Raw genomic sequence first — 26,594 nt, forward strand, 5'->3', positions numbered from 1 at the left:
TTTATGAAGAGAAATCTCATAAAAATTCTTTTTAACTATTAAATCCCAAAAGGTGACATTACACTATATAATAAACCCTTACTATTGGTGGGGATATTTTTTACCATTTGGGATAGCCCATCTAAATTCAAATATGCCATCAATGTATCTAAGTTCAATGGCGTACTCTACAATGATTAAATCAAATAAGCCGAAAATTTTATCCGGAGGACTCATCCTTTTCTTTCTCTGTGTTGTATCCCATTTTTGCCACTCAAACAGTAAATCTATCCTGGTAAAGAAATTGTTAAACGACGACTACCGTACAATGCGCATAAGGAGTGCACATTAGCAACGATAGGGACAGGGTACGCTGCAAAATTGGCGCGTGATGCGATGGGACGCTGCTTCCATTCATATTTGATTCTTTGAATAGACAGAAATGGAAACGTCTTTGTGCTTCTTCTGTTTTAATGGTAAGTACTACTTTATTTTGCTTTTATTACTACTACTTCTGCGTTTAACTCTCTCACAATTCCTCTCCGCGTTCCTCTCTCTTTACTTTTGTTTTAAGCCCTAACGTTCACCGTTTCTTCGTGAGGTCCATTTAGTCGGACGCTCTGTTTACTTTCTTTTTGATCAAAGTAAGGCTGAGGTTTGCTTGTTTTGTTGTTGGTTTTTCTTTTTCTTTTTGTAAATTAGATGTTTTCTGTTTTTGTCTATGGTGGATTGTTTGCATTTACGACTTTACGTATCAGTCAAGGAACTTGCTCAATTGATAATTTTTTTTAAATATTATTTTGAACTAAAAAGAATTAAAAAAACAGAGGCTTGACTGTTTACTGACTTACGCAAATGTCAAGTCATTTGCTTAAGATCATATTATTTATATTTGTATGTCGTTTGAGTGAAAAAGAAAGTGTTTCATGTCATTATTATTATTATTTATTTTGAGTGACATTTCAGTTACACACTCATTTTGCTGAGTGCTTATATTATCAAAGTGTTAGAAATAAAATTTTCCATCACTTATTTACAATATTTTAAAATTCCATTATATTTTCAATTCAATTAAGCATTAATGTCTGTATCAAAAGTTTAGGTTTTAAGATTTTAGTACTGGGTCCGCTTAAATTCTTAAAAGATGATGGGTGCTGAGTGTAACATTTTTGGTCAAAAGTAGCCTCGTCCTTTCTGAAAGGCTACTATGTATTTGTGTATGCCTATGAGTCTCTGTGCTTTAGGGTTTGTTCTGTGTATTGAATAAACGTTGAGATAGAGCTGTTAAAGAGTGTATTTTTGTTTCAGAGATTGCAAGTTTGTTTAAATATGGAACGACCAATTCCATCCCAGAGGGTGAATAAAAGAGCAGGGGAGGAAGATGATGGTAATATAGGGAGGAAATATAAATTTAAAATTCTATTGCCAAATGGGGCTAGTGTTGAACTAACTCTATGGGATCCCTTCCTCCAAATGCCCTTTAAAGACTTCATTCAGTTGGTGAAAGGTGAATATTTTCGGGCTTGGCAGGAATGCAAATCAATGAGGCAGAAAAGAACAATAAATTGGAATAACGAAAGGCTGTACCTTGAAGATGCATACGGGAATAAAATAATAAATATAATGGACTTTGAGAAGTTCAAGCCACATAAGTACCATATTTTGCGGCTGTATGTGAGTATTAGTTGTCTAAGTGTTTATGCTGTTTGATTATAAGATTCTCATTTCACAATTCATTAATGCTTTAATTTGTTTATTTCTTCATTAGGATGGGTCTAGTGAGATTTCAGATACTTTTGAGGTTAGCAACCCTTAATTGTTCCGACTTTCAGCATATTTTTGCTTTATCATTGATTTTAAATTTCATTGTGGTTCTTTGTTCATCTTTTATGTGCTTCATGAAGAAATTGTTTTGTGATAGACTGGTTTCTTTACAGGGCATGTGGGATTTGACACCAAATACTGAGTTATTAATGGAACTGCCAGAAGAATACACTTTTGAAACTGCTCTTGCAGATTTGATTGTATGTTATTGGCTGCAATTGAAAGAATAGATGAAGTTTTGGCCTTTTGGTTTATGTAGTTTGCTTATTCTCTGCTGCTCATTTACCAGGATAATTCTTTACAAGCCGTATGGACCAACTGTGAAAGTGATAGGAGATTAATTAGGTATAACATTTGTTTGTCAACCATGTATATGCTTTGCTGCCTCTTATATTTACTTTTATGAGTTTGTTTTGTAGATGCTTGATTTTATGATATTTAATGCTGTTTTCCAATTATTTTACATAACTTTCAGCGAAATGTTATGCTTCTTTACCATGTTAACTTCAGATCTTTTATCATCAAACTGATTAAGTGGATATGCAAATTGATTAGGTCATATGTGAATTGATGAACCCCTTTATTTTTCAGAATACTTTTATTTATTGTTCACTTCATTGTTAATAGAGAAGGTAAGGTTTGACCTCGAAATATAATGAACTTGCTTTCTTTGGAAATAAAATTATCTTGTACCATAACAAAAATGTTTTTATAAATAGAATAATAGTGAGAATAAGGGAAAAAAAATCATCACTCTGTTTATTAACTTCTCTATAAGTTTTACTAACCAAAGCAAAATAACTTTTTTTATTCCCATTGTTTGCTTTTCAATGCTTTATTTACAAAATAACCAAAAAAACTTTGATAAGTTGTGTGATCATTCTCATCAAGATTTTAATTCTGTTAGTTCCATATATCTCTCTCTAGATTAAATGTGCTTTCCGTGTATTCCACAAGACAAGAGTGAATTTGATATCATTTTGTATCAGTCTAAGGAATGTCCTCAGTTTTCAACCTTTGGGACAAAGTTGATGCTGTTGTACAATTTGATCATGATATAGTATTCTATCCCCTTATTGTGTTTGCTCTATGTTTTGTTGTAAGTTTTTTCATTTATATTTTAAATGAAACATATATTTCAAAACCGACAGTGAAATGATCTCATATCTTAAAAATTTGCTTTAATCCCCTATTGCTCTCCATAGTAGAAACAGTTTTAAGCATATTTTATTGTTAAATTGTAAAATGCCCTGTAGTTGACAGTCACTTTTTTGTCTTCTTTACTTAGTCGCTTCTAGTTATTTATGGTGCTGAACAAATTTATCAATGGGTTCAATGCTTTCCCTAGAGTTTTACTCTTTGTGATGAAAATCTCCTTGATTTGACGTTTAGGAGTTCTTGAAATTAAGCACCTGTATATCTTCTTATAACTAGTTCTTTATTTATATATTCAATTGAGTTGATAGATATGATTGTTTTGGTACATAAATTCAGCCCATACAATTGACATATGTTGCTATAGCCCAGTTCAAATGTCCATTTACATTTTAATGCTTGTTATGAGACAATCATTTAACATCTCTGCAGTGTGGATATTTCGGAGGATAAAATTTCAATTTTTGACACTGGCCCAGGAATGGATAGCAGTGAAGAAAACTCTATAGTTAAGTGGTATGTTATAGAATTCTTTGTTTACTTTTGAACTTCCCTTCTTTTTTGAGTGTATGATTATGTGCTTGTTGGATATTTCAGAAGTTGGAACATGGCTTAAACTTCATTATCTGACTATAAGGAAAAAGAAAATTTATGTCTGCCATATTTTCAGCTTTGGGTTATTTTTTTTACAATTTTGTTGAACAATAATGTATTTCCTGGTAAAAGAAGGAATGAAAAAGTTTCCAAGAGGTTTACTTATAATGTATGATAAGAAGAAAAAGATAAATTTGTTAGAAAATAGGAACATAAACTTAAATCTAAGTAAAGGAACAACTTCCTTCCTATCTCCCCACCTGAAACCAAGTTTTGGAAGAAAGAAAGAAAGACTGAAAGCAAAAATAGCTGTTCAGTGCAGGGTAATGGTTTCAAATATGAGTTTGTAAAAATATCTGACTGACTGCATAAGCATTCAGCGATCATTTTCTTGCATGCTGTGTTTTATGTTTATGTAATTTCTAAATAATAGTTGCATGCATTGTTAAATATAATTGTTTGTTCCCTAGCGAGCACATTTTTAGTGCAGCTCTGATTTACATGAGGTTCTTCTTGATTATATATTATTCGTGTTTCGTTTGTTTAGGGGGAAGATGGGTGCTTCACTTAACAGGACATCCAAACAACGTGCTATAGGAGGCAAACCTCCATATTTAAGGGTAAAGTGTAATCTTGTTAGTACTTTTGTATCTTGCCTTTGTGGTATGTGCATATATTTTGTAGTGTTGTTTTTTAAATATAAATAAGCAGTCTTTCCTACTTTCCAATATTAACTTTGATATTGGTCGTATTCTCTATTGGAAGCTGCCACTCTTTTTCTTTACAAGTGTCTTTGTTTCTTTTGGCAACAATGCAGCCCTTTTTTGGCATGTTTGGATATGGAGGACCTGTTGCATCTATGCATCTAGGAAGGTATTATCTCTAGTAAACTTATTTTTTACCTCTCTTCTCTTCTCCCACAATGAATGACAGTTTCTTTTTTAATAATTTTTTATTTGCAATGAAGCAATGACTTTTTTAAATTTACTCAATTTTACTGCTTTCTAATAGGCGTGCCATAGTTTCTTCAAAGACAAAAGTGTCTAATAAAGTCTTTACATTGCATCTTGAGAGAGATGCTCTACTCAAGTGTTCAGATTCTGAACTTACTTGGCGGGTAATCAAGTTGCCTTAAGCAAATTGTTGTCTTTTTAATGGACATTTCTTTCTTTTGCACATATTTCTTTAATTCTAAACAATGTCGTGTTTTTATTATTATTGTTATTATTATTATTACGTTTTTGGTTGTATTAAGGTTGTGCTACTCTTTTATTTTTAGACTAATGGTGGCATTAGGGCTCCTTCAGAAGATGAAAGCAAAGAATCACCTCATGGAAGTTTTACAAAGGTGATCTCTCTTTCTTGTTTTGTCTAGCTGTTTGTATTCATTCCTTGGGGTTAAGTGTTGCTTACGTTTCTGAGCTCTTCAGTTTAAAGTTCTTGGTCCTGTCATTGAATAAGTGGTGCAGATCTTTGTAATTTTGAAATTTTACTTTTGTGACGCTGATTGATAGTTTGATCCTTGCTATATTTCCTCCAATTTTTGTCGAACTGTTGTGGACTATTCTCATTTTCCTTGATAAGTTTGCATCAGTGAAGCAAATATGCTATTCAGTTAATATCTTGAAATATCCTTTATGCATGAAAATACTTTCTGAGCTGTATTTAACAATTTTTTGTCAACCGATTAATTATTATTGTCTTATAAACCTTTATTACCTAAACTATTGTCGAAAGATCTGCATTTTATGTGTTCAATTAGACTATATAGTTGCAAAACATTGGTGGCACATATATCCCTAATATTTTAGTACTTGTCCTTTATGATCTGTTGTGGTGTCAGGATTGTTTCATATGTGGAATACTTACTGGGACTTCAATCTGTGAAGGTTTAATATGCTTATTGCTTTGATTTATGAATTCCGTTTCTGCATCACCTTGATTTGATATCCAATATTTATATATTGATATGCTAGTGAAGTTTTCCGGGGCTTAGGACAATCAGTGGACCTTGATTTGACGTTCAATATAAATATTGTGATATGCTACTGGAGCTATAGACTTTCCAACCTTCTAGCTTTAAGATCTGTCCATGCAAATTTAATATATTAAGATTGATCTTTTTTTGGAGTATAGCCTACATATTAACATCACTACAGGTTCCTAGCTCTTATCTGCTGGATATGGAAATTGTACTGGGTAGATAATTGATATTATGAAACTAGTGGGAAGTGAAACCTAAGTTGTGAGTATAATCTACTGGGTGGATAATTTATGTCCATGATAGGGAATTTCTTAAGCTTTTCTAAGCACTAGAATGTGTTCAATGTTCTTTTATATGAGATTCTTTAAGAATGTTACAAAGAGCATATAAAGCTTTTATCACTAGTTCTGTCCTTGTGCGGATTTTCCTGACTCAAATCTCCTTGATTTTACTGTGTTGTTGGATAAATACTGTTCTTTCGAGTCAAGCGGTTTGCTGGTGTTTAGTTATATGATTTTAATTATGGATGTTGATAAGGCCACCCAATTTCTGTTGACGGTTGTGTATTTTTAGTTTAAAAAAATAATGAGTCTGTAATAGACATTATTGATATAATGATAAAACTTCTGACATAGAAATGACAGTTGACACAAAGTTAAGCATGTTTCTTATGTCAACACTGTTAAGCTCCTATTTATTGATCCTTGTTGGTTTTTAATGGTCAGCTGTAGGCTTGAAAAGTTGAATCATTCGTGCCTTGTTTAATTTATTAAAATATCTTGAAATTGGAATGTAATCTTTGAATTAATTTCTGTATCTATGTTTTTGTGGTCCCCTAGATGGAAACTAATTTTTGTGGGCAACTTGTTCATTCTTTTGTAATTATTATAGTCAATGATATTGTTATGTTTCTTCTCTTGAATTATTTTCCATGTTGACCATATGTGCTTAATTAGCTTTGGCAATATGGCTATCTTTTTTTTTTTGCATTCATTTTTTCTTTGTCTGGAGCATACTGTACTTGATTGTAATTTTACTTTTTAGAAAATATTTCTCAGGTGGAAATATTTGAGCCAAAGCTAATAAGATCAAACAAGTTTCAACTACAATGCAAGCTAAAGGACATCTACTTCCCATATATTCAGGTGTCTTCACATTAAAAAAAGCCTCATTCATACCCGATTAATTTGTTGATTTGTACATGAATGAGTGTAATTGTATTATATTCATCAGAATTCTAGATTTGCTTTATAGCCTTACACTTTTTATTTATCTTCTTGTTGGTGTATAATGTGCAAAAGGCAGAAAAAGCATTGTTAATCTCACTCTTCTCAATCCAGGAGCAGTGAAATTGTGAAATAAAGTATGCTGAACTGCCAATTGTCTTGGCAGCCTAAGCCTGTCCTGTTTCTCTGCTAACCGAAAATTTTTGTGCCTTTGGAGGTGGTAGAAAAGCTTCTCCATCATTCAAGTGCTGTATTTTGGCTATTGTTTGAGTTATTTATCTGAAATTAATAGATGGGCATTTGAAGATGTTAGAGGACATTGATCTTTTATTAGATACAAATCATACAATAGTGATTTTTGTTGCTAAATTGGTAAGTTATTTTAAGTGTCAATATTTGGGAACACTGTGTGTATTGAAAGTGAACACTCATGGATCATTTCCATAAGCCCACCAGCCAATTGTTTTTGTTGCATATGGACTTTGGCAGATGATGTATGGCAATGCATTTGAATGCATATGGCATTGCCTTTATGATAAGAATATTTCTATTTTTTCTGTTTTTACCTACTGTTATTTCTCATATTTTACCTATCTAGCTCTTTTCATATTTTACTCATTATCATGACAATTAGGTTGACCTTAGAATATTAATTTGATTGTTGACAATATCAATATACAAAAATTTGTAGATATTAATAATTATTATGTCTCATATAATATCTTGTTGGTATGCAGTGTGATGAAGTATCTAAGACGGGGAAGACCACCACACCAATTGAATTCCAGGTTTGACTTGTTACTGTTATTTTACCAGAAGAATTTCTTTCTAATACTTCAAGTGATTAGTATACATACCTCAAAGTACTTAGGGATTTTTTAAAGAAAATTTTACTGGTCATGAAAAGTCATTTTTGAAGTTATAGAGATGGGAATGCAGTTTCAGTAAGTGCCATGTTCTTTTTACATTGTATTGATTCTGCTAGCTTGAGGTGGAATGCTAGTGTGTCATCTTTGTCTCTATTCATGTTATTAATATAATTCTTTTTTATGTTTATTTAAAAAAATGAAAACTAAAAAGTGATTTCCGACTTTGCAGGTTAGTGGTGTAGACTTAGCTGAAATTGCAGGTGGGGAGGTTGCAATAACAAACATGCATTCTTGCAACGGTCCTGAGTTTGTTTTACAGCTTCACTTTTCCCTTAAACTTGGTTGTTCTTCAGCCAAGAGTCCTGGTAGTAACTGGAGTTTCTTCTTTTGTCATGATTTACAATGGCATGTTAATTGTCAGCAAAATGCAATCTTCAGTAGATTTTAATATCTTAAGAATTGGTATTTGTCAGGTTCATGGAAATCTCAAGAAGCAAATGCACGCCTAAAATGTGTTTATTTTCCGGTTACGGAGGTATGTGCTATACAGAGCACAATTATTTTCTGCATGCTAAGTAAATTCTGAGACTGTTTAATACAGGGGGGAGAGAGCATTGATATGATTTTAGATAAGTTAAATTCTGAAGGATGTGGAGTTCTGGAAAACTATGAAACTTTCAGTCGTGTTACTATCCGTCGTCTGGGTCGACTTCTTCCAGATGCTCGCTGGGTAATTTCTAAACTCTATAAATTCAAAGAAGTTGATTGAGGTAAGTAGAAATTCACAATTGTTTAAATCACATATCGACTCACCTTAATTTCTGCCCAATATGGAGATATACATCCACAATGTGGTCAATTTTTAAGAGAAGCTAGAGTTCCTCAGTTTATGTTGTGTTCTTTATTTCCTTGTTTGTTGAGGATTATTCTTCTTTGTTGGCTTCAATTCCTAGACAATTTTAGAACACTTTTAAAAAAAAAAAAAATTTAAAACAGAGGTTGCAAGTTTTCCATCTTTGTGTGTAGTCTTATTATTTATTCATTTACACCCTTGTCCTTATTAAAATAAAAATACCCATAACATGGTCTGAGCTCCATTATTAAGCCTCTTTCTGTTTCTTAACTGAATATTGAGGATTGGCATTATCAAGCTCCATTTTCTCTAATGTTGATTGTTAAACTACTTATTGATATAAAAGTTTAATCTGCTAAGTAAGAGTCGACTAATAGGATTTAAAAGTGCTTATGCACTTGCAGTGAATGTGGATCAAACATAAGCAGAATTAATCATAATTACAGACATGACTAATAGGGTATGAGTATTCAAACACAGGTGTACATGGTCACTTGGTTCTGATGTCTTCTTAAATTACAACTTTTTGTAATAATTTAAACTTACAGGTAAGAGCTGTACCGTAGTATTTAAGCACTACTATGTCCACTCACATGAATTTGCGTGTGGACCATTATAACAAATGCCATCATAATCATAAGCACAACAAATCTGATTGATTAATAGTAGGATCCAAATGCAAGATCATTTTAACTTCACTCTAATGCCATGTTGGTTTCAATGTGACCTTAAAGCTTATTTAAGGCCCCATCTAATTCCTTGCTAAGTTTCAATGTGACCTAAAAGCTTACATCAGGGTCCAATTATATATTTTAAGCTCTAACTCTAACCACATTATGACATAATAATATCTAACTTGTAATTGTAAGATTGACCTAAAAGTTTACTTGTGCTTTCATTTCTTTATACATCTACTTATGCTTGGATGAATTTGCTGTATGTATTGAATGTTTGTGATATCATCTGCCACTTAATTTAATTCTCCAAGTTCTTTACATATTTGATTTACTCCAGCCGTGGCTTCCCTTTATGGATTTGAGGCAGAAAAAAGGGGATAAGGCCCACCTATTGAAGAGATGTTGCTTAAGAGTAAAATGCTTCATTGGTAGAGTAACTGAATTTTTTTGAATCACTATCCATATACTTTCTACTCACCAGGTTGAAATTTGTTTTCCTACAAATGTAAGACATGTTTGAGCAAAATCTCTTTGGTTGCAGATACTGATGCTGGTTTTAATCCAAAGCCTTCTAAGGTAAGGAATGTTGTGAAGTTTCCATGTGTTTGTACCATCTCATGCTGCTACCTGTCCTTTTTACAGTTTTGTTTGACAGTGAGTGGTTAAGGCCTCATTAGCAAAGTTACTTTACATATTGGGGCAGACTAGCATATTCTTAAAAAGCTATTGAATATTTACTTTCTAAGTATTAAATTATAAAACAATTTTTTTTGGTAATTCTTTAATTTTTTTTTCAAATGATGATGATTTAACAGACTGATTTAGCACACCAGAATCCATTTACCATATCTTTGAAGAATTTTGGTGTTAAGACTCTTAATGAAGACAAAGGTAATTGTTCTTTGCAAGTTGTATATATGGAGCTAGTTTTTATAAGTATATTTGAATTGTTATGCTATCTCCTCATTGGAAGTGATTTCCAACATGCAGATATCAATATTGAAATTTATAGAGATGGAAAACTATTATCGCCCCTGCATCTGGAAAAGGACTATCAAGACTGGCTTCTGCAGATGCATGATCATTATGATGAAGAAGTTAATTTTGGAGCAGATCAACCAATTTTTATCATCAGCCCCAAAAACAAAAGGTCACTGGGCATTTCATCTGATGGTAGGCTTTGATTGACAAGGAATTTAACTTATTTGTCCTACCATAACACTGTTTTCCATTTTGCATGGTATTCTTTCCATATACTTCTTTCAAATCCTGGGGTCTCTTTTTTATTTTTTTGTTGCTGATTTGTTTGTTTACCTGCTGTTTTTATCTGATGATTTTGTATCATATATATATATATATATATATATATATATATATATATATATATATATATATATTCAACTATAGTTGCAAGGGTGCATGAAGTACTAAAACGGAAGGGTTTAACATGGAGAAGAGGCCAAAGAGTTAAGATTTTCAAGGGAGCTTGTGCTGGAGTTCATAACAACAATGTCTATGCAACTATAGAATATTTTTTAATTGAAGGACTTCAAGGCGAAGCTGCTGGTAGGCAATGTTGTTAAGACTCTGACACCATTAGTTTGATTTTCGTTATTTTGTAATGGCTCAATCGTATTATTGACATATTTACATAATTGAATCTTGCAAATTTGATATATTTGACAACTCTTTTGTCCATTTCTGATAGGTGATGCTCGAATTATATGCAGGTATGTTAATCTTGTGAATTTGTGGGATTAAAATTTCAATCTTAGTTTATAAATATAATCCTTGTACTTTTTGTTTTATAAAGAACTGATGTCTAATATCTTTTCTTATCTGAAAGGCCAATAAGTCTCATGGAAAAGGAAGGATGTGTCCTTGTGAAGAACAAAGAGACTGTCCGCCTGGATATTTTTGGCTCCTTATCTTTACCTATTGGCATAATTGATTCTGGAAAGGTTTTCTATTTAGTTTCAATTTTGTCTTTAATGCTGTGTACATTTCTATTTCCTTGATATTGTGCAAATTTTACTTGAGATTAAGTATTTTTTGTTTTTGTCAATTGGCATTAGTGTGTACGTATTGACAATAGTGATTGGGAACGGCAACTAGTAAAGCAACGTCAGAAGGCTCCTGCTTTTATTGACTTGTTGAATTCGACCCAATGTCGAGAGTTAGATGTTGATGGGGTCTGTATTTATCAAACTTCCTAATTTTGGTTTATAAAGAATGAAACATTGATTAAGTTATCTCAAAATTTGTTAATATTGGAATGTCAAACCTTATATATATGGATATAAATTCTCCATTTCTTTTGGCACTCAGCTTGAGCAACAAAAATTCAATCCCTCTCTTCTTCTCTTCCATTGAGATATATGTAATCACAACTAATTAGTTTCTCTTTTCAGGAATTACCTCTCAGAGCTAAAGCTGGAGAAGTCCCTCCTGGAGAAATTGTGGCTGTTGTTCGGCCTGCCAATGTTGTCTCTTCTAGTGCTTCAAAGAAGTTGGACCAAAGGCACATTGTTAAGGATAATTTAGAGATGATCATGGAGGTCAAATTCGCAGGTGAAGGGAAGAATCTTCAAAAGGTTATCACCATCTACACAGCTCGTGTGCCACCTACTTCTAGGAATGGGTATCAAGGTTTATATATATTTGAATTGGGTTGCAAGTTACCTAATTTCTTTCAGGATGTTGGGATGTATAAGTTTTCGTTTCACCTTGTAAGTGATGCAAAGGATTTTCTTATCTGTTTTTGTTTGTTGCATAAATAATATGATATGGCTTCTTGTGTTTTATGATTATATAACCTGATGTGATGGAATTTTGTCCTTTAGCCCCAGTCAAGCTGTAAGAGTTGTGAGAGACAGGTGGTAGTGAAGGGATCTTCAAAGGTTGGAAATTGGAGATTGTTGAGTAGTAAACAGAGCCCAGGGTTCCGTGTTAGGTAAGAAAACTTTTAAGAAATCAGCTTATCAAATTTTGTATTCATGAAGCTTGCAATAAAACTCTTTCCATCTTCTGGCTGAGATAACTCATTCATCCAAAGTTAAGAAGAAACTTTGGATAACATTATTCTTTACTATTCTTTAGCCTAGAGTCCAAAATAAGGGATTATAATTAGCCCAACTAAGTTATCATGAAACACTTCCTGAATTGCATAAGAATGAATTGCACAATTTCTCATCCTAGGTATATTGTAGACAGACAGAAGCAATTATTTGTTGGCTCTTTCCTAGAATTTAAGTATAATATTTCGTGCACAGTTTTCCATCCCAGTTATAATGTGGTCAAACCAAAAGAAATTTGTTGGCTCCTATAATTAGTATAATAATCCTTTTCATCCAATCAAACCCAATACACTTTCTAAATAAGATTAATGACTACTAAAACATCCTCTCTGTGTCTTTTAACTTGAACTGCAGGTGGCGAGACATTTGAGCTTAAATACTAAACCTATGAGCTTAAACTTTTGATTAAAGTGGTTACATAAGAATTCTATGTGCCTTTCACATCAATTATGATGCATATTTTAATGCTTAGGGAGTTTAATCCCTTCTATTATTTTCTCCTTAAGCTAGCATTTCTAATTGGACTTAAACCACCTTTTATTCCCCCTTTTCTTATAAAATGACCACTTTCTACAGAGTTGGTTCGTGTTTTCCACCTTTATCTATAGCGTGCTATGACGTCTATGATAATAGGATTCCATTTACATCTGTTACGGGGGTGAATGTCAAACTTAATACAAGCATGGGTGTGAATGTACATGTAGACAAGTTCAAGATAGACCTTTCAGCTGATGAATTGACTCTTCATATTGAGGTATGAGTTCACACATGAATATTCTTTTACATGCCCTTTTAAAGTAGTCCCTGTTGTTAAGTAGTAGGAATAATATGTTTTTACTGTGCATTAGCTCCTTGTTTAAGTTTTTCTAATTGTACAGGATATTCTGATCAAAAGCTGTGAGTTGGACAAGATCAGGCCACATTATGAGGCCACCTTGGTGATATCATCACAAGATGAATTGGTGTCACTGTCAATTCCATGTCAAGGTATTCCAGTGATCTTAATAGATTTGCGTAAAAAATTATCTTGCCATTGCACTCATAAATTAATTGATCATTTATATATGTCAGTTATTCCTGGAGCTCTGAAGCATGTAACTGTCCAATCACCAAATTTCGGGAACAATTTGCTTCCGGGCTCTGTGGTTAAGCAGCTTAAATTTATGGTATTCTGCAGATGTTATCATTTTCATGGATAAGACTTCTTTTGGAAAATTTGTAATGCCTTATGATTGTAATTATATACACTGTAGATTAGTGTAGCAAACTGGAGAGGTTGACTAATCATTAGTTTCAAAAGATTAATCTTATAGAGGAGGGGCTTAATTGAACTCAATTTAAAGTTAATTCTTATATATTGGCATGGTCACATGGTATGATCTTTTACTGGTAACAGAACTGATAATACAGATAATTTTTTGTTATTTGACAGCCTAAAGGATATCAGTGGTATCTGGTAGATTCCTTAATACCACATATGGTCTTTCACAATTTGTTTTCATTTAACTTGTGGTAGTCAGTGCATATTGTTAATCTTTGGTTTCAGTGCAGAAACTTGATATATTAATTTTATTTTTTGTACGATTAGAGATTTATAACACTTTCTGGAATAATGACGAACTGCATCATAACATTTAATGAAAATATCCTTTGGCTCAACCTGGAAGCAACAATCAAATGTATTATCTTTTTAGTTAAAATAATTGGAAACTTGTGTATTTTTTGAGGTGGTTTCAGGAATGCGTACTAACCACTTTAACCATACATGTCTTACAGATGTTTGATGCATACAAAAATCATGTCAACAAAGGTTTGGAGGTTGAGTTTAGCTTGGATGGATTTTGGATTGAAGACCAATCAGGCGTAAAGCGTAAGGTCAGAATATTTACTGTATTAAGAATTAATGTATTTTTGACTGATTCATTCATCTCCTACACATAGGTTCTTTAAGGACTCTGCTAATACAGTATTGGAGTTCTAATTTTACTACTATGACCAAATCCCACTTCCCATTCACATTAGTGTATTTGGACTTCTTGTGGTCTGATTTTTTCCACAATGAGTCAGTAACTTGGTCAAGCGCTGGACCATGTCATATTAAAGTTTTAATGCTTTGCAATGCAATGTAACAAAGACAGTGTAAAGGCATATCTGAAAGTATTCATGTCTAAATTAGTATGCTCAGAAGTTCAAAGGGTTAATAAAATTCATGTTTCTTTGTACAACAAGATGTCCATGAGCCTGTTCTTATTGTTTATCTGACATTTTAAGCATGATAAGCTACTTCTGTAGTGTTGATTTGTTGTTCTATTGCATTTGGAGTTTACCATTTTTGTCTGTTTTATAATCTGATTGTCCTAAAAGAGTTCATAAATATAGGTGGACAATTATGGAAGTATTGACCTTAGCGGCCTCTTGAAAGTAACAGCTGGTTATGGAAAAAGTGGTGTGTGCCTTTATCTATGTACTTTTTTTTTTTTGGTTCTCTACTTTCAAGTACACAAAAGAAAATGATATTCTTTTATTACTAAATGTGGTATCATTCCAATGAAACAGTAACATATTTTAAGCTCAGTGCTATCAAGTACTGGTTATCTCATATTTGTGTACTGCAATTTCATGGATGTTGACATTGCTTGATGGAAATTCTTAGTCACTCATTACTATGTAGCTTTTGGTTTTATTGGTTTAGCAAAGGCTTTGACTTTTTTAATTTAACCATCTCTAGAACAATCTTCAACATTTTTAGATTTTGCTTGTGGATAATTTGATTGATTTGGTTGTTTCCATTTTGCTCCAACTCAACTGATATTTAGAGAATCATCTGTGTTTAAACTATTACAAATATTTTATCTGCAGTCAAATTTTGAATGTTATTAATTGTCATGTTGCCTGTAAAGATTTTGGCCAAAGACTAGTATAGCATGAACACAAGCTAATTCGAAAGTTTTACTTCATAGCTGACTATTTGAATTTCATGTTACCATGCGAAATAAATTTGAAGTTCTTTCATATGTGCCATCTCATCCTCTGTGCTATAAGCTGTTTCTGGTTTTAAAGGCAACACTGATGAGAAAATCGTGCATTCTCTAATCTAGGAATTAAACATAGTCTGAAATCTAGACTAGGAATTTAGAATGATGAGAATTTTATTATGAAACATTAAATATTAACAGTTGTTAATTGTATCAATAGATTTAGGTTGTCAAGTGTATGCATTCTAACATTTCTTGCCTTGCAGTATCACTTTCTATTTTATCCGATGATGAAGTTGTTTTTAAACAAGAGTTTCAAACTCAGAAAAGGGAGCTGAGAATTGTATCTGGGGTTAGTGCTTTACTTTTGTCATCCCTTTGCTTAATTATATGTCATTTTTACTAATATTTTATAGAATCAGGTGCCTGAATGTTGTCCTGCTGGTTCTCAACTCGAAAATGTAGTTTTTGAGGTTGTGGATTCTAAGGGCAATATTGATGTAACAATTCATGATAATGAGAAAGGTGGCCAATCCCATACACTCACAATAAGGCCAGAACATATTGGCACAGAAGATTCAATTCGATATGCTTTCAGGCATGGGCGCTGCACTGTTCCTACTATTCCCCTTCCTCAGTGTGAGGAGTACTTTTGTTTTGTAGCTGTGCATTCTCGTTACACAGAGGTACATCTAAACGTTAAGGTTGCAACAAATTTTATGTTAATTATTAAATAATATTGCTAAACTGTTACCTATAAGTCATGTTTGATTTTCTGGTTTTGGTGCTTGATCAATCTGCAGGTTTGTGGCTTATATCTTGTTGAAGGCTTGCACTTCCTTTTAATAAAAAGCTCAAAAACATTAAATCAATTAAAAAATGATTTACAAAGCAGTGAAACATTTTTTTTCATAGTTTTATCTATTTATGTATGGGTTAGAATACAAAAATAAACTAAATCAAGACATAAGAAGTCTTGAAATCTGCTCGCAAACTCTTTTAATTGAATGGCTTTTATGTCCACCGCTCTAGTATTAGCACTTCGTGATGATCATTTTTCAGCCACTGGTACTAAACAGATAACTGTTGGCTTGCGTGTGCAGGTTCCACTAATGCAAAATCCAAAAACAGAGTCCAGTGAGGTACCCTCATATTCTGATGGAAAGTTACTGCTTCTTGAGGGCTCAGCTCCCTTCAAACATGTAGGAAACCTCATGGTGTCCATCATAGAGACTGAGAAGGTATTGTGTTAAAATCTAGAATTTTAGAAAAACTATACTTTAAAAGTTATCTATTATAATTGGAGAGTCTAAACCTGTATAAATCCTACATTAGAAGTCTTTACTTTCCAATAGAGGATCTAAATCCTATACCTTATACTTGGGATCATAATATACCATCACACTCCGCAGTTATAATGCCCACATGGGCTAGCTATATGTTAACTTTTTGCTAGTGTTGGGCAAATACTGCAATGTTGACATCATTATCCGTGCCGCATGATTGTAACTAAGAGACACGGTGATGACTTTGATACCAAACAATATAAACCTAGGAAAAATCATATCTCAAAAGTTAACTATTGAAATTGGAAAACTTAAAGCTATAAATTCCACACTAAAAACTCATACTTTTTGTGATGAAATATGAGATAAAAAATAATTTTGAATTTTTTCTTCTAATTTTTGAATTGATATTATATAGTATTATATAGTAGATTACAAGAGAAAAATAGGAAACTAAATCACTCATAAATTTGGAAAATTGTTTAATTCCTCTATTCAAGGGATTTTAAATTGGATACTTCCTAATCTAACTTAATCCTTCCATTTAAGGGATTTCAAATTAAATTTCCTAATCTATTTACAACTCATTACTGTCTAATCTATTTACAACTCAACACTCCCCCTCAAGCTGAGGAATAGATGTCTTCCATTCCCAACTTGAATATAAGATCATGGAATCTCGAACTGTTCAACCCCTTTGTTAGAACATCAGCTAATTGACATTCTGATGGAACATAGGACATACACACTAATCCTTCCTGTAATTTCTCTTTAATGAAATGTCTATCAATTTCAATATGTTTTGTCCTATCATGTTGTATAGGATTATGAGCAATATTGATAGCTGACTTGTTGTCACAATAGAGTTTCATAGGACTTTCCTATTTGACTCTCAAATCATCTAGGATAATCTTCAGCCAGAGCAGTTCACACAATCCTTGAGCAATAGCCTTGAATTCTGATTCTGCAGATGATCTTGCCACCACATTTTGCTTCTTACTCCAAGTTACTAGATTACCTCCAAGGAAAGTACAATACCCTGTAGTTGATCTTCTATTCACTAGAGAACCTGCATAGTCAGCGTCAGTGTAAGCTTCTAAAGTAAGAGTATCATTCTTCTTGAACAGGATTCCTTTCCCTGGATTGCCTTTCAAGTAATGTAGCACCCTGTAAGTAGCTTGAAGATGAGGTTCTCTTGGATTATGCATGAATTGACTAATCACACTCACCGAGTATGCTATGTTTAGCCGAGTGTGAGCAAGGTATATGAGTTTATCGACCAACCTCTGGTACATTCTTTTATCAACAACTTGTTCTCCTTTAGCTTCTCCCAACTTATGGTTGGAATCTATTGGGGTAGAGACTGACTTACATCCAATCTTCCCTGTTTCTGTTAATAAATCAGTAACATATTTTTGTTGAGATATGAAGATCCCTTGCTACCGAGGAAGTATTTTAGTTTCTCCAACTCTTTTATCTCAAACTCTCTTACTAGTCTCTGTTTCAATTCATGCTTCTCTTTCTCATTATTCCCAGTTACTATGATGTCATCCACATAGACTAGAAGAGCAGTCACTCCCCCTACAGCTGAATGCTTAATGAAGAGAGTGTGATCACCTTGGCTTTGTTTGTACCCAGAATCCTTCATGACTTTTGCGAATCTCCCAAACCATGCTCTAGGAGATTGTTTTAATTCATAAAGAGCCTTTCTTAGCTTCTACATCTTGTTACCTGTGTTCCCCTTAAATCCTGGTGGGATGTTCATGTAGATTTTTTCCTCTAAGTCACCATGGAGAAATGCATTCTTAACATCATACTATAGGAGTTGCCAATTGAAGTGGGTAGCCAATGATAACAGAATTCTCACAGTATTTATTTTTGCAATCGGAGCAAAGGTCTCCTGGTAATCAACACCATAAGTTTTAGTGTACCCTTTGGCCACTAATTGTGTTTTATATCTCTCAAGTGATCCACTAGCCTTGTATTTTAGTGTGAAAATCCACTTACAATCAACAATGTTTTTCCCTTTCGGTTTATCAATAATCTCCAATGTTTTATTTTTTTCTAATGCACTCATCTCCTCTCTCATAGCATCCTTCCATTCCCTTTTTGACAATGTTAGGGATAAATATGGTATTTAAACTTGCAATGAACCTTTTGTGGGCTTGTGTCAGGCGTTTAAGAGAGACATAGTGAGATAGTGGATAGAGTGGTCGTTTAATGCACTCTTTGATACATTTTGTAATAGCAATGGGAAAGTCTAGGTCATCTGTTGGGTCAGTAGATGTTTCAATAGATTGTGTGTGTAAAGGTGGGTTAGATCTTACCATGATTTCATTCCCAGAGTCTGAGTTGGATTCTTGGACCTGTGTCAGTTCTGGAACAACCTTTCTCCTTGAATACACCTGAGAAAACCTTGAAAAATTGTGAGGGACATTGGTTGGGACAAGAGATGACTTGGGTTTAGTGACAGAATTGGGTAACTCAAATGTAATTGACTTAGAGGCAGAATTAGGTGACTGAAATGTGATTGGCCTAGAGGATTCGGATTCAACAACACTGGTTGGAACATAAGGAAGGTTAAAGGTTTTAAAAGGTTTAAATGACTCACGAGTATCGTCATCTATCATTGAAATGTTCCCCTGATGAGAGGAGTTGGAGAAAAAAGGTGTATTTTCTGTGAAGGTGACATCTATAGAGATGTAATATTTTCTGGATGAAGGATTGTAACACTTGTATCCCTTTTTTGTGGATGAGTAACCAAGGAAGACACATTTGATGGCTTAGGGGTCTAGTTTGCCTCTATGTTGGTCGTGGACATGAACAAAGGCAGTGCACCTAAATACCCTAGGTGTGAGGCCATTAGAGGTTCTAAAGTGAGGGTAGAAACTATTAAGGATCTCGATAGGACTTTTGTTGTCTAACACACGTGAGGGAAGTCTATTTATCATGTATGTGGCAGTAAGAACAACTTCTCCCTAATAGGACTTAGGAACATTTCCTTGAAAGAGTAAAGCTTTGGTTGTATTGAGTAAATGTCCATTTTTCCTTTCAGCTATCCTATTTTGTTGAGGTGTGTTGACACATGATGAATCATGGATAATGCCCTGTGAACGAAAGTAGGGTGACAAAATCTGGTTGAAGTAGTCTCTAGCATTGTTTGTTCTAAAACTTTTTATTTTAACCCCAAATTGGTTTTGAACCATTGAGTGAAAATTAGGTATAACAATGCTAACATCAGATTTTTATTTAAGAAGAAGGAGCCATGTAACCCGAGTGCAATCATCAATTAAGGATACAAACCAACGAGCTCTAGAAACATTAGGTATAGTAGAAGGACCCCATTTGTCACTATGAATCAAATGGAAAGGATGAGAACTTCCTTTATTGCTAATAGGAAAAGATACACGAGTGTGTTTTGCCAATTCACAAACGTCACAATGAAACTCAGAAATATCTACTCTTTGAAACAAATGAGAAAATATGACTTTTAAAACCCTAAAAGATGGATGACCTAGGCATAGGTGATACAACCAAATGGTATCTTTATTTGAGGAACTGAGAAAAGACAAAGACAAAGACAAAGACAAATTACTCCTACCCATTTGAGATAATTCAAGGTAGTAAAGGCTACTTCTTTCCTTAGCAAGTCCAATCCTCCTCCCCATGCCCTGATCCTGAAAAACACAATAAGAAGGGAAAAAAATTGCATAACATTTAAGATCATGGGTAAGCTTTTAAACGGAAACGAGATTGGTTGAAAGTTTTGGTACATGGAGGACATCTTTAAGGATAAGGGTAGGTGTGATATGTATATCTCCGAACCCTACAACAATAGTTAATGAACCATTGGCCACTACAAGTTTTCTATTACTTGGGCATGGGGTATAGGTGTGGTAGAGTTGAGATGTGGGGGTCATATGGTCTGTAGCACCAGAGTCCATTATCCAAGAGTTGATATAAAATTTATTAGAGCCATTCATGCAAAGAGGAAACAAAGGTTTACCTGAAAGAGCCAAAGAATAAGCTCCAAAAGGCTTCTCAAGAGAACCCAACAAACTTTTTAGCTTCTTAATATCTTCACTGTTGAACCCCTCTATCGCAAAATTTTCTTCAGTTTTTGGCTACTCTGCCATGTGTGCTTGAGGTCTCTGTTACCCCTCACGGTTTCCCCACTCTCGGCTTGGTGGCTTACCATTCAACTTCCGACATTTTTCTTTTGTGTGCTTTGGTTTCTTGCAATGGATGCACCAGAGATTGTCCTTGTTCTCCTTCCACTGGTTTTCTCTCCCTGGTATTTAGGCAAATCACTCTTTCCTTTCTTTTAATGATTTGTTTTTGCTACTAGGGCTGACCCTTCCACAGTCTGTGGTTCAAGCATAACACTCCTTCGGCTTTCTTCTGCTCGAATCAATGAAATTGTCTCTTCTAGAGATGGTGTGTCCTCCTTGCCAAGGATTTGTAACCTGACTTGATCAAATTCAGGATTCAATCCAGCCAAAAAATCATAGACACGGTCTTTTTCAATGAAGCTTTTCAAGATGGTAGCATCCTCAGGGCATTTCATCTCGAAAACTCAGTAATGATCAAGTTCTTGCCACAGATTTTGTAGTAGGTTTGCATACTCTGTAATAGACTTGTCTCCTTGCTTGGTAGTTGTAGTTTTGACCTTGATATGGTACACTTGAGTAGAATCACGAGCTTTCAAATATGTGCGGCGAATGAAGTCCCAAATCTCCTTTGCTGTAGCAAAAAACATGCATGTTTCACTAATCATGGGATCCATGGAATCCTATAGCTAGGACATAATCATGGAATCCTCCTCATCCCATGCTTCAAACGTTAGGTCATCCTTTGCTAGTCCTGTTCCAAGAAGATGGTTAAGTCTTCCTTTGCCCTTTAGGTATGTGCGGACAAATTGAGACTATTTGAGGTAGTTCTTCCCATTGAGCCTATAGGAGGCCCGAATGTTATGTAAATCTCCAATTGTTTGAATATAATTAGATTCTTCAGATGGGTTAGACTTGCTAGAGACAGTGATTTCAGAGGCTGACATAGTGAAAAAAAAAACACAATAATTAAGGCTGCTCAAACAAGAATTAAAGAAGAAAAAAAATAAAGGAGGAATGACAGCAATGAAGGCTGCTTGAAGAAGAAAAAGAGAAAATCTCAAAAAACCCTAGGTTCTGATACCATGTGATGAAATATGAGATAATAAATAATTTTGAATGTTTTCTTTTGATTTTTGAATTGATATTACATAATATTATATAGTAGATTACAAGAGAAAAATAGGAAACTAAGTCACTCCTAAATCTGAAAAATTGTTTAATCCCTCTATTCAAGGGATTTTAAATTGGGTGTTTCCTAATCTAACTTAATCCCTCCATTTAAGGGATTTCAAATTAAACTTCCTAATCTATTTACAACTCATTACTGTCTAATCTATTTACAACTCAACACTTTTCAAATTGGATTCAAATTTCATACCTTGTACTTGGGATCCTAATACTTTGCCTTTATTTGTATGCTCCAACTAGAGATTTGTTTGGCTTGTTCTTAATGCATTGGCCAAAGAACACTTGATTCTTTTCATTCATTAATGTAAAAGAACTTTCCCTACTGTTTTGAGTTTCAGTGCCCCCGATCTTCAACATTACTAATTATCTGAGTTATTGTTTGAGTTTTATTGTTTGGATTGCTTCTGTTGCAGGAACTTGGGCATGAAATTGCAGAAGTTTTAATATCTATATGCATTTTTTATGCTGAAATATTTCTAATATGTAAATGCATTTTTTATGTTGTAATAGGTGCACATCATTGCCTTAAATTTAGTTGTTCTAGCCATAGTAGTCGAATTGTGTACCAAACACCTTATTTTTTGAATCGTGGATCATATCATAGGATGTCTTTTTAAAAATAGAATAATAAAAAATTCTAATTGTCACATTATCATGTTAGAAAATATCATGAATTCCTTGTATTGTATCGTATTGATTTAATATACCTTAGGATATGTAGCCTTTTTCATTTATATCGTTTCGTATTATAGGATATGTATCGTATATCATAGGATATTTATAATCATAGTTCCAGCTATAGATTCTTTTGACTTGTTTTTTATGCCTTGGTCAAGAATATTTGAATTTTTCCAAATTTCATTCATGTAAAAGAACTTTTCCTACGGATTTTGAGTTTCATTGTCCCCATTAGTGTTCAACATTACTACTTGGCTGAGTAGCTGTCATGTGCCAATGTGGTAATTCTGCCTACAAGTTGTTTGTTGGTTTCAGAATCTGAGTTTTGTTGTTTGGATTGCTTCTGTTGCAGGAACTTGAGAGTGAAATTTGCAAATATGGTCGTCGAATCAAGAAGTATGAAACGGCCTTGAAAGTTGTTAATGATCAAATGACAGAAGTTGAGCAAGTCTTGTCTCAATTGCAAGGTTATTACTGACATACTTTTCTTTCTTATGTATTAAAAAATAATATGAAAATAAATCCTACTAAGAGTGCATGAATGGATACATAGGTATGGTCTAGAATTATGAAACTTCAGAAATTATTTGTCAGTTCCAAGAAATTTTTATATGCTAGACCTTTAATATAACACTTGCATTGTTCACTATTTATTTGTAGCTATTGTGTGCTGTGGGTCCTGTCATAGAAGTTATACTTCTAGGGGACATGAAGATATGCCTCTATTAAAAATCAATGTTGATGAAATAATTATTGTTTGATAATGGTACCTGTCTACCTCTTTCACTTATTTGTGATGAGGATGCTAAAATAATAATAATAATAAACGGAATATTTTGATATAAAATACTCTGCAATTCAACTCCGTTAGACTTGCCTATAATGAGCCTTTTGGAGTTCTATGTTTAAAATTTTCAACTTTGGTCCACAAAATTGTGAAAAGAACAACTGTCTGATTCTAATGTTGATGATCATGTAAAATCAAATAGTTAGAAATTTGGTTTTATTTTCTACTTGCTGCTCAAATTAAAACTGTATCTTCAAGGCATTGGTAAATGTGGCACCGACAATAAATGAGGTGGAAAACTGAATATGGATCTGTTGTTTGTTTCTTTTAACAGCTTCAACTGAACCTCACATTTTGAGTGATCCATACTGGCTTACGAAAGAGGAAATGTCGAGACAGATTCAAAGCAAGGGTCAATCCGCATCTGCTGTCCTATGTTGTGGGGGTCCACTCCATGAATCAAGGACTGATTTCATGGAAGATATAGTCGGTGTTGTAGCACTTATTGGAAAAGCTTGGACCAGAAACCTTAGCAGGTCAACATTCTGTTAATCTCTTCGAATTTCTTAACTGAAATGATTACTTCTCCATTAGTCTTCTGTGGTTTATAATCTCAGGTTTTTTCAATCTTTAGGATATTAGCGGAGTACTTGGGTGAAGATCAAATGCTTGCTTTGGTCTGCAGATCCTTCAGAGCGGCATGTGCTCTTGAGGAGTATGAACGAAATGGGGAAATTGATTTTTCACTTGGACTACATGGAAAAGCAGCTGCTCATGGAAAGTCTATAGTTGGCCGATTTCTTGTTATATGCCTTGAGGATATAAGGTGCAAAATACAGTTTCCTGTTTGCAATTCAAAACTTCTATAGTGATTGTTAATATGAATATCCTTGCAAAGCCATAAAAAATCTTTAAAAAATAAAAATAATCATATTCCACAAGAAGTTTGTTATATTACGCATCAATTTTCGAAATATGATTATTGGCTTGGCAGGCCCTACACAGGGGAGTTGGATGGCAGTGACCCTCAGAGGAGACTAGTTTTGCCAGATCCTATTTTACCATGTGGGAACGATCCACCGGGATTTATGGGGTATGCAGTTAATATGGTTGACCTAGATGAGGTTCATGTTTACACGAGGACAGATGCAGGTCATGGTCTTAGGGAGACTTTATTCTACCGACTCTTCAGTGAGCTTCAAGTTTATAGAACCCGTGAAGACATGATAGAGGCTCGTGCTTGTATAAAGCAAGGTGCTGTATCTCTAGATGGTGGGATTTTGAAAGAGAATGGATTTATTTCTCTGGGAAACGGGTATGTATTGCTTCTTTCTCCATTTCAATACTTTAACTGTAGAAACCTTTCTTCCATTAGCAAGAGTTGGTAAGCTAACAGGTACAACAACTAAACATTATCTTACTCGATAATCTGTCTTTCAGGAATCCAACAATATGCTTTCCAGTTGTTGGGCATGTAGAGTTGCTTCCATCTTCTGCAAGTATGGAAAAGTTGAACCAAAGTAAACAAAAGAAATCGGAGTTAGGTGAGCTTAGTTTCTTAAAAGAGAAATATACTAAGGCTCTTGAGAAAGCTTTTAAGAAGTTTAATAATAAAAAAGAAAAGTATAAGCAACATATGGATGAAATCAGTCCAAAGTTAAGAGACTACTTGGAATGTGGAAAATCAGAGAAACATAGTTGAGAAATCTATAGTCAGAAAAAGTATACATGTTTGTGGATAGCCATAGAACCATAGCACAGGAGGGAAAATTTACAGTTGTGAATGCCGTAGAAATGAAAGATTAGTTTGGAATATTTTAAGGGTTTATGCCATAGAAATAATAGATCAAACTCCAATCGACCAAAACAGCTTGGAAAGTTGTTGGCAGTTTTCCTATCAGTACATCCTTCGCATTTAATCTTAAATTGTTACTTTCTTTTAATACAAGCACCGAGTAATTTGTGTAACAGTAGAGTGTAGTGTTTGTTTTGGTATTTGATGATTTGCATTTGGATGATGATCTTCTGCATTTGTGGTTTTGATATATTATGTCATAGTGTCAATATTTATTTTTGTGTCATCAATGTGAATTGTCATTTTCCGGTGTCAATAAATTGAATTACGAAATGATGAGTTGATGATGAAAAATTGAAATTGAAAAACAAGATAACATGCCATATGCTCGCAACAATGTTGAGTTTCCAAGTTTCACTGTAAAAGCATAGAAATTTTGCATTAACATTTATATTTGTGTATAAGATTATTATTTTACCTCCCACAGTTTTGGTATCATTGTTAGTAGAAATCATGTTGCATCCAAGAAAATAGTTAGTGCTGGAATATCAGTGAAAATTCTTGAGGGAAAACATGACAGAAAAACTGTTAAGAGACAAAATTTTGGCCAAATTTCTCTGAGGAAATTGTAAACCTATGGTTTTTGATGCTGTAGGAGGAAAATCTATGACAAATCTGATGATAGCGAACTGCAAATTTTCAATTAATTTCAAGTACTCATTTGATGGATTATAACAGTGATTATAGCTTAATTGAACATCGTTTGCTACACCAGAAGCATATACTTCTAGTCTTTACTAGCATCACTGCTTCAGTTACAAGAATAGTTGCAGGGGATAAATATCTTGTTTTACTGTTCAAGAGCGAAAAATTTGATGCAGGAAAATTCTTCAAGACTTCACTTTCTGTTTGATTGATTGTTGGTTCAACTTCATTTGGCTTGAGGAACATGAAAACAAGCTTTTGTCCTCGCCTTGTTCACCTTCCCACCAATGGCTTTCGGATCGGAAAACCAATATCTGGAGATGACAAGTAATTTATGCCTAAAATCATTTTAATATTTTGTTTTTTCTTTGTCTTTATCTCAATATAAAATCCAATTTACTAAAATAACCTAATGGAATGTGAGAATTCGTAGGATATTGTAACCTTCTAGTATAATTCGAACAAAAAATAATCATATTCTGTAAAAATAAATCATGATAATTGATGTATTTTAATGGGTTGGTTAGGATATTTGTTATAATTTAATTGTATAAGAAATATTATTACTTATTTGTTTGTAGAGCTAATATCATTACATTAAATCTCGAACTATATGAATCAATTTAATTGGACATGAGTGTCATATTCAGTTTGATTAAGGATAAAATATGTTTAATCTATTATCCCATATTAATCCAAAGTTAGGTAAAATAGATAGTACTAAGTTATTATTTAATTATCAAGTCAGTTTAATTTGACGATGATGTCAATATCATATATCTAAAGTTTGTTTTATAATTTGAATTATTTTATATTAATATTGAGATTAT

At 33.5% G+C, this 26,594-nt stretch overlaps 1 protein-coding gene across 9 annotated transcripts; it reads left to right on the forward strand.

The window, feature by feature from the left end:
• The first annotated feature begins 287 nt into the window (after positions 1–287).
• Positions 288–26,359, forward strand: LOC123225535 (structural maintenance of chromosomes flexible hinge domain-containing protein GMI1). 9 transcript variants are annotated; one of them, XM_044649585.1, is made up of 39 exons: positions 288–455; positions 1,288–1,653; positions 1,748–1,780; positions 1,917–2,003; positions 2,093–2,148; positions 3,391–3,474; positions 4,100–4,172; positions 4,370–4,425; positions 4,564–4,669; positions 4,832–4,900; positions 6,595–6,681; positions 7,500–7,550; positions 7,861–7,996; positions 8,105–8,166; positions 8,233–8,361; positions 9,499–9,589; positions 9,703–9,737; positions 9,977–10,052; positions 10,152–10,334; positions 10,569–10,727; positions 10,870–10,891; positions 11,008–11,122; positions 11,237–11,353; positions 11,573–11,890; positions 12,005–12,114; positions 12,815–12,992; positions 13,117–13,225; positions 13,310–13,404; positions 14,015–14,113; positions 14,618–14,684; positions 15,480–15,565; positions 15,630–15,917; positions 16,317–16,454; positions 22,830–22,944; positions 23,599–23,800; positions 23,899–24,090; positions 24,259–24,579; positions 24,705–24,808; positions 25,715–25,883. In XM_044649585.1, exons 1-39 carry the CDS (start codon positions 453–455, stop codon positions 25,792–25,794), a joined length of 4,698 nt encoding a protein of 1,565 aa, XP_044505520.1. In that variant the 5' UTR covers positions 288–452; the 3' UTR covers positions 25,795–25,883. The 9 variants fall into 9 exon arrangements, with proteins under 9 accessions (XP_044505520.1, XP_044505537.1, XP_044505510.1 ...); XM_044649602.1 differs by lacking the exon at positions 25,715–25,883 and adding an exon at positions 25,941–26,359 and having other exon boundaries at positions 290–455; XM_044649575.1 differs by lacking the exons at positions 4,564–4,669; positions 25,715–25,883 and adding an exon at positions 5,396–5,441 and having other exon boundaries at positions 293–455; positions 24,705–25,349.
• Positions 26,360–26,594: the final 235 nt, after the last annotated feature.

This window comes from Mangifera indica, chromosome 1 (assembly GCF_011075055.1).
Source record: "Mangifera indica cultivar Alphonso chromosome 1, CATAS_Mindica_2.1, whole genome shotgun sequence".
NCBI lineage: Eukaryota > Viridiplantae > Streptophyta > Magnoliopsida > Sapindales > Anacardiaceae > Mangifera > Mangifera indica.

What these genes read in the sequence shown, in the direction of transcription:
- LOC123225535 (XM_044649541.1), top strand. An exon ending in ACTTCAAGGCGAAGCTGCTG is followed by an intron (nt 10,728 to 10,869) that starts GTAGGCAATGTT and finishes CATTTCTGATAG; the next exon opens with GTGATGCTCGAATTATATGC. An exon ending in ACTGTCAATTCCATGTCAAG is followed by an intron (nt 13,226 to 13,309) that starts GTATTCCAGTGA and finishes TATATATGTCAG; the next exon opens with TTATTCCTGGAGCTCTGAAG.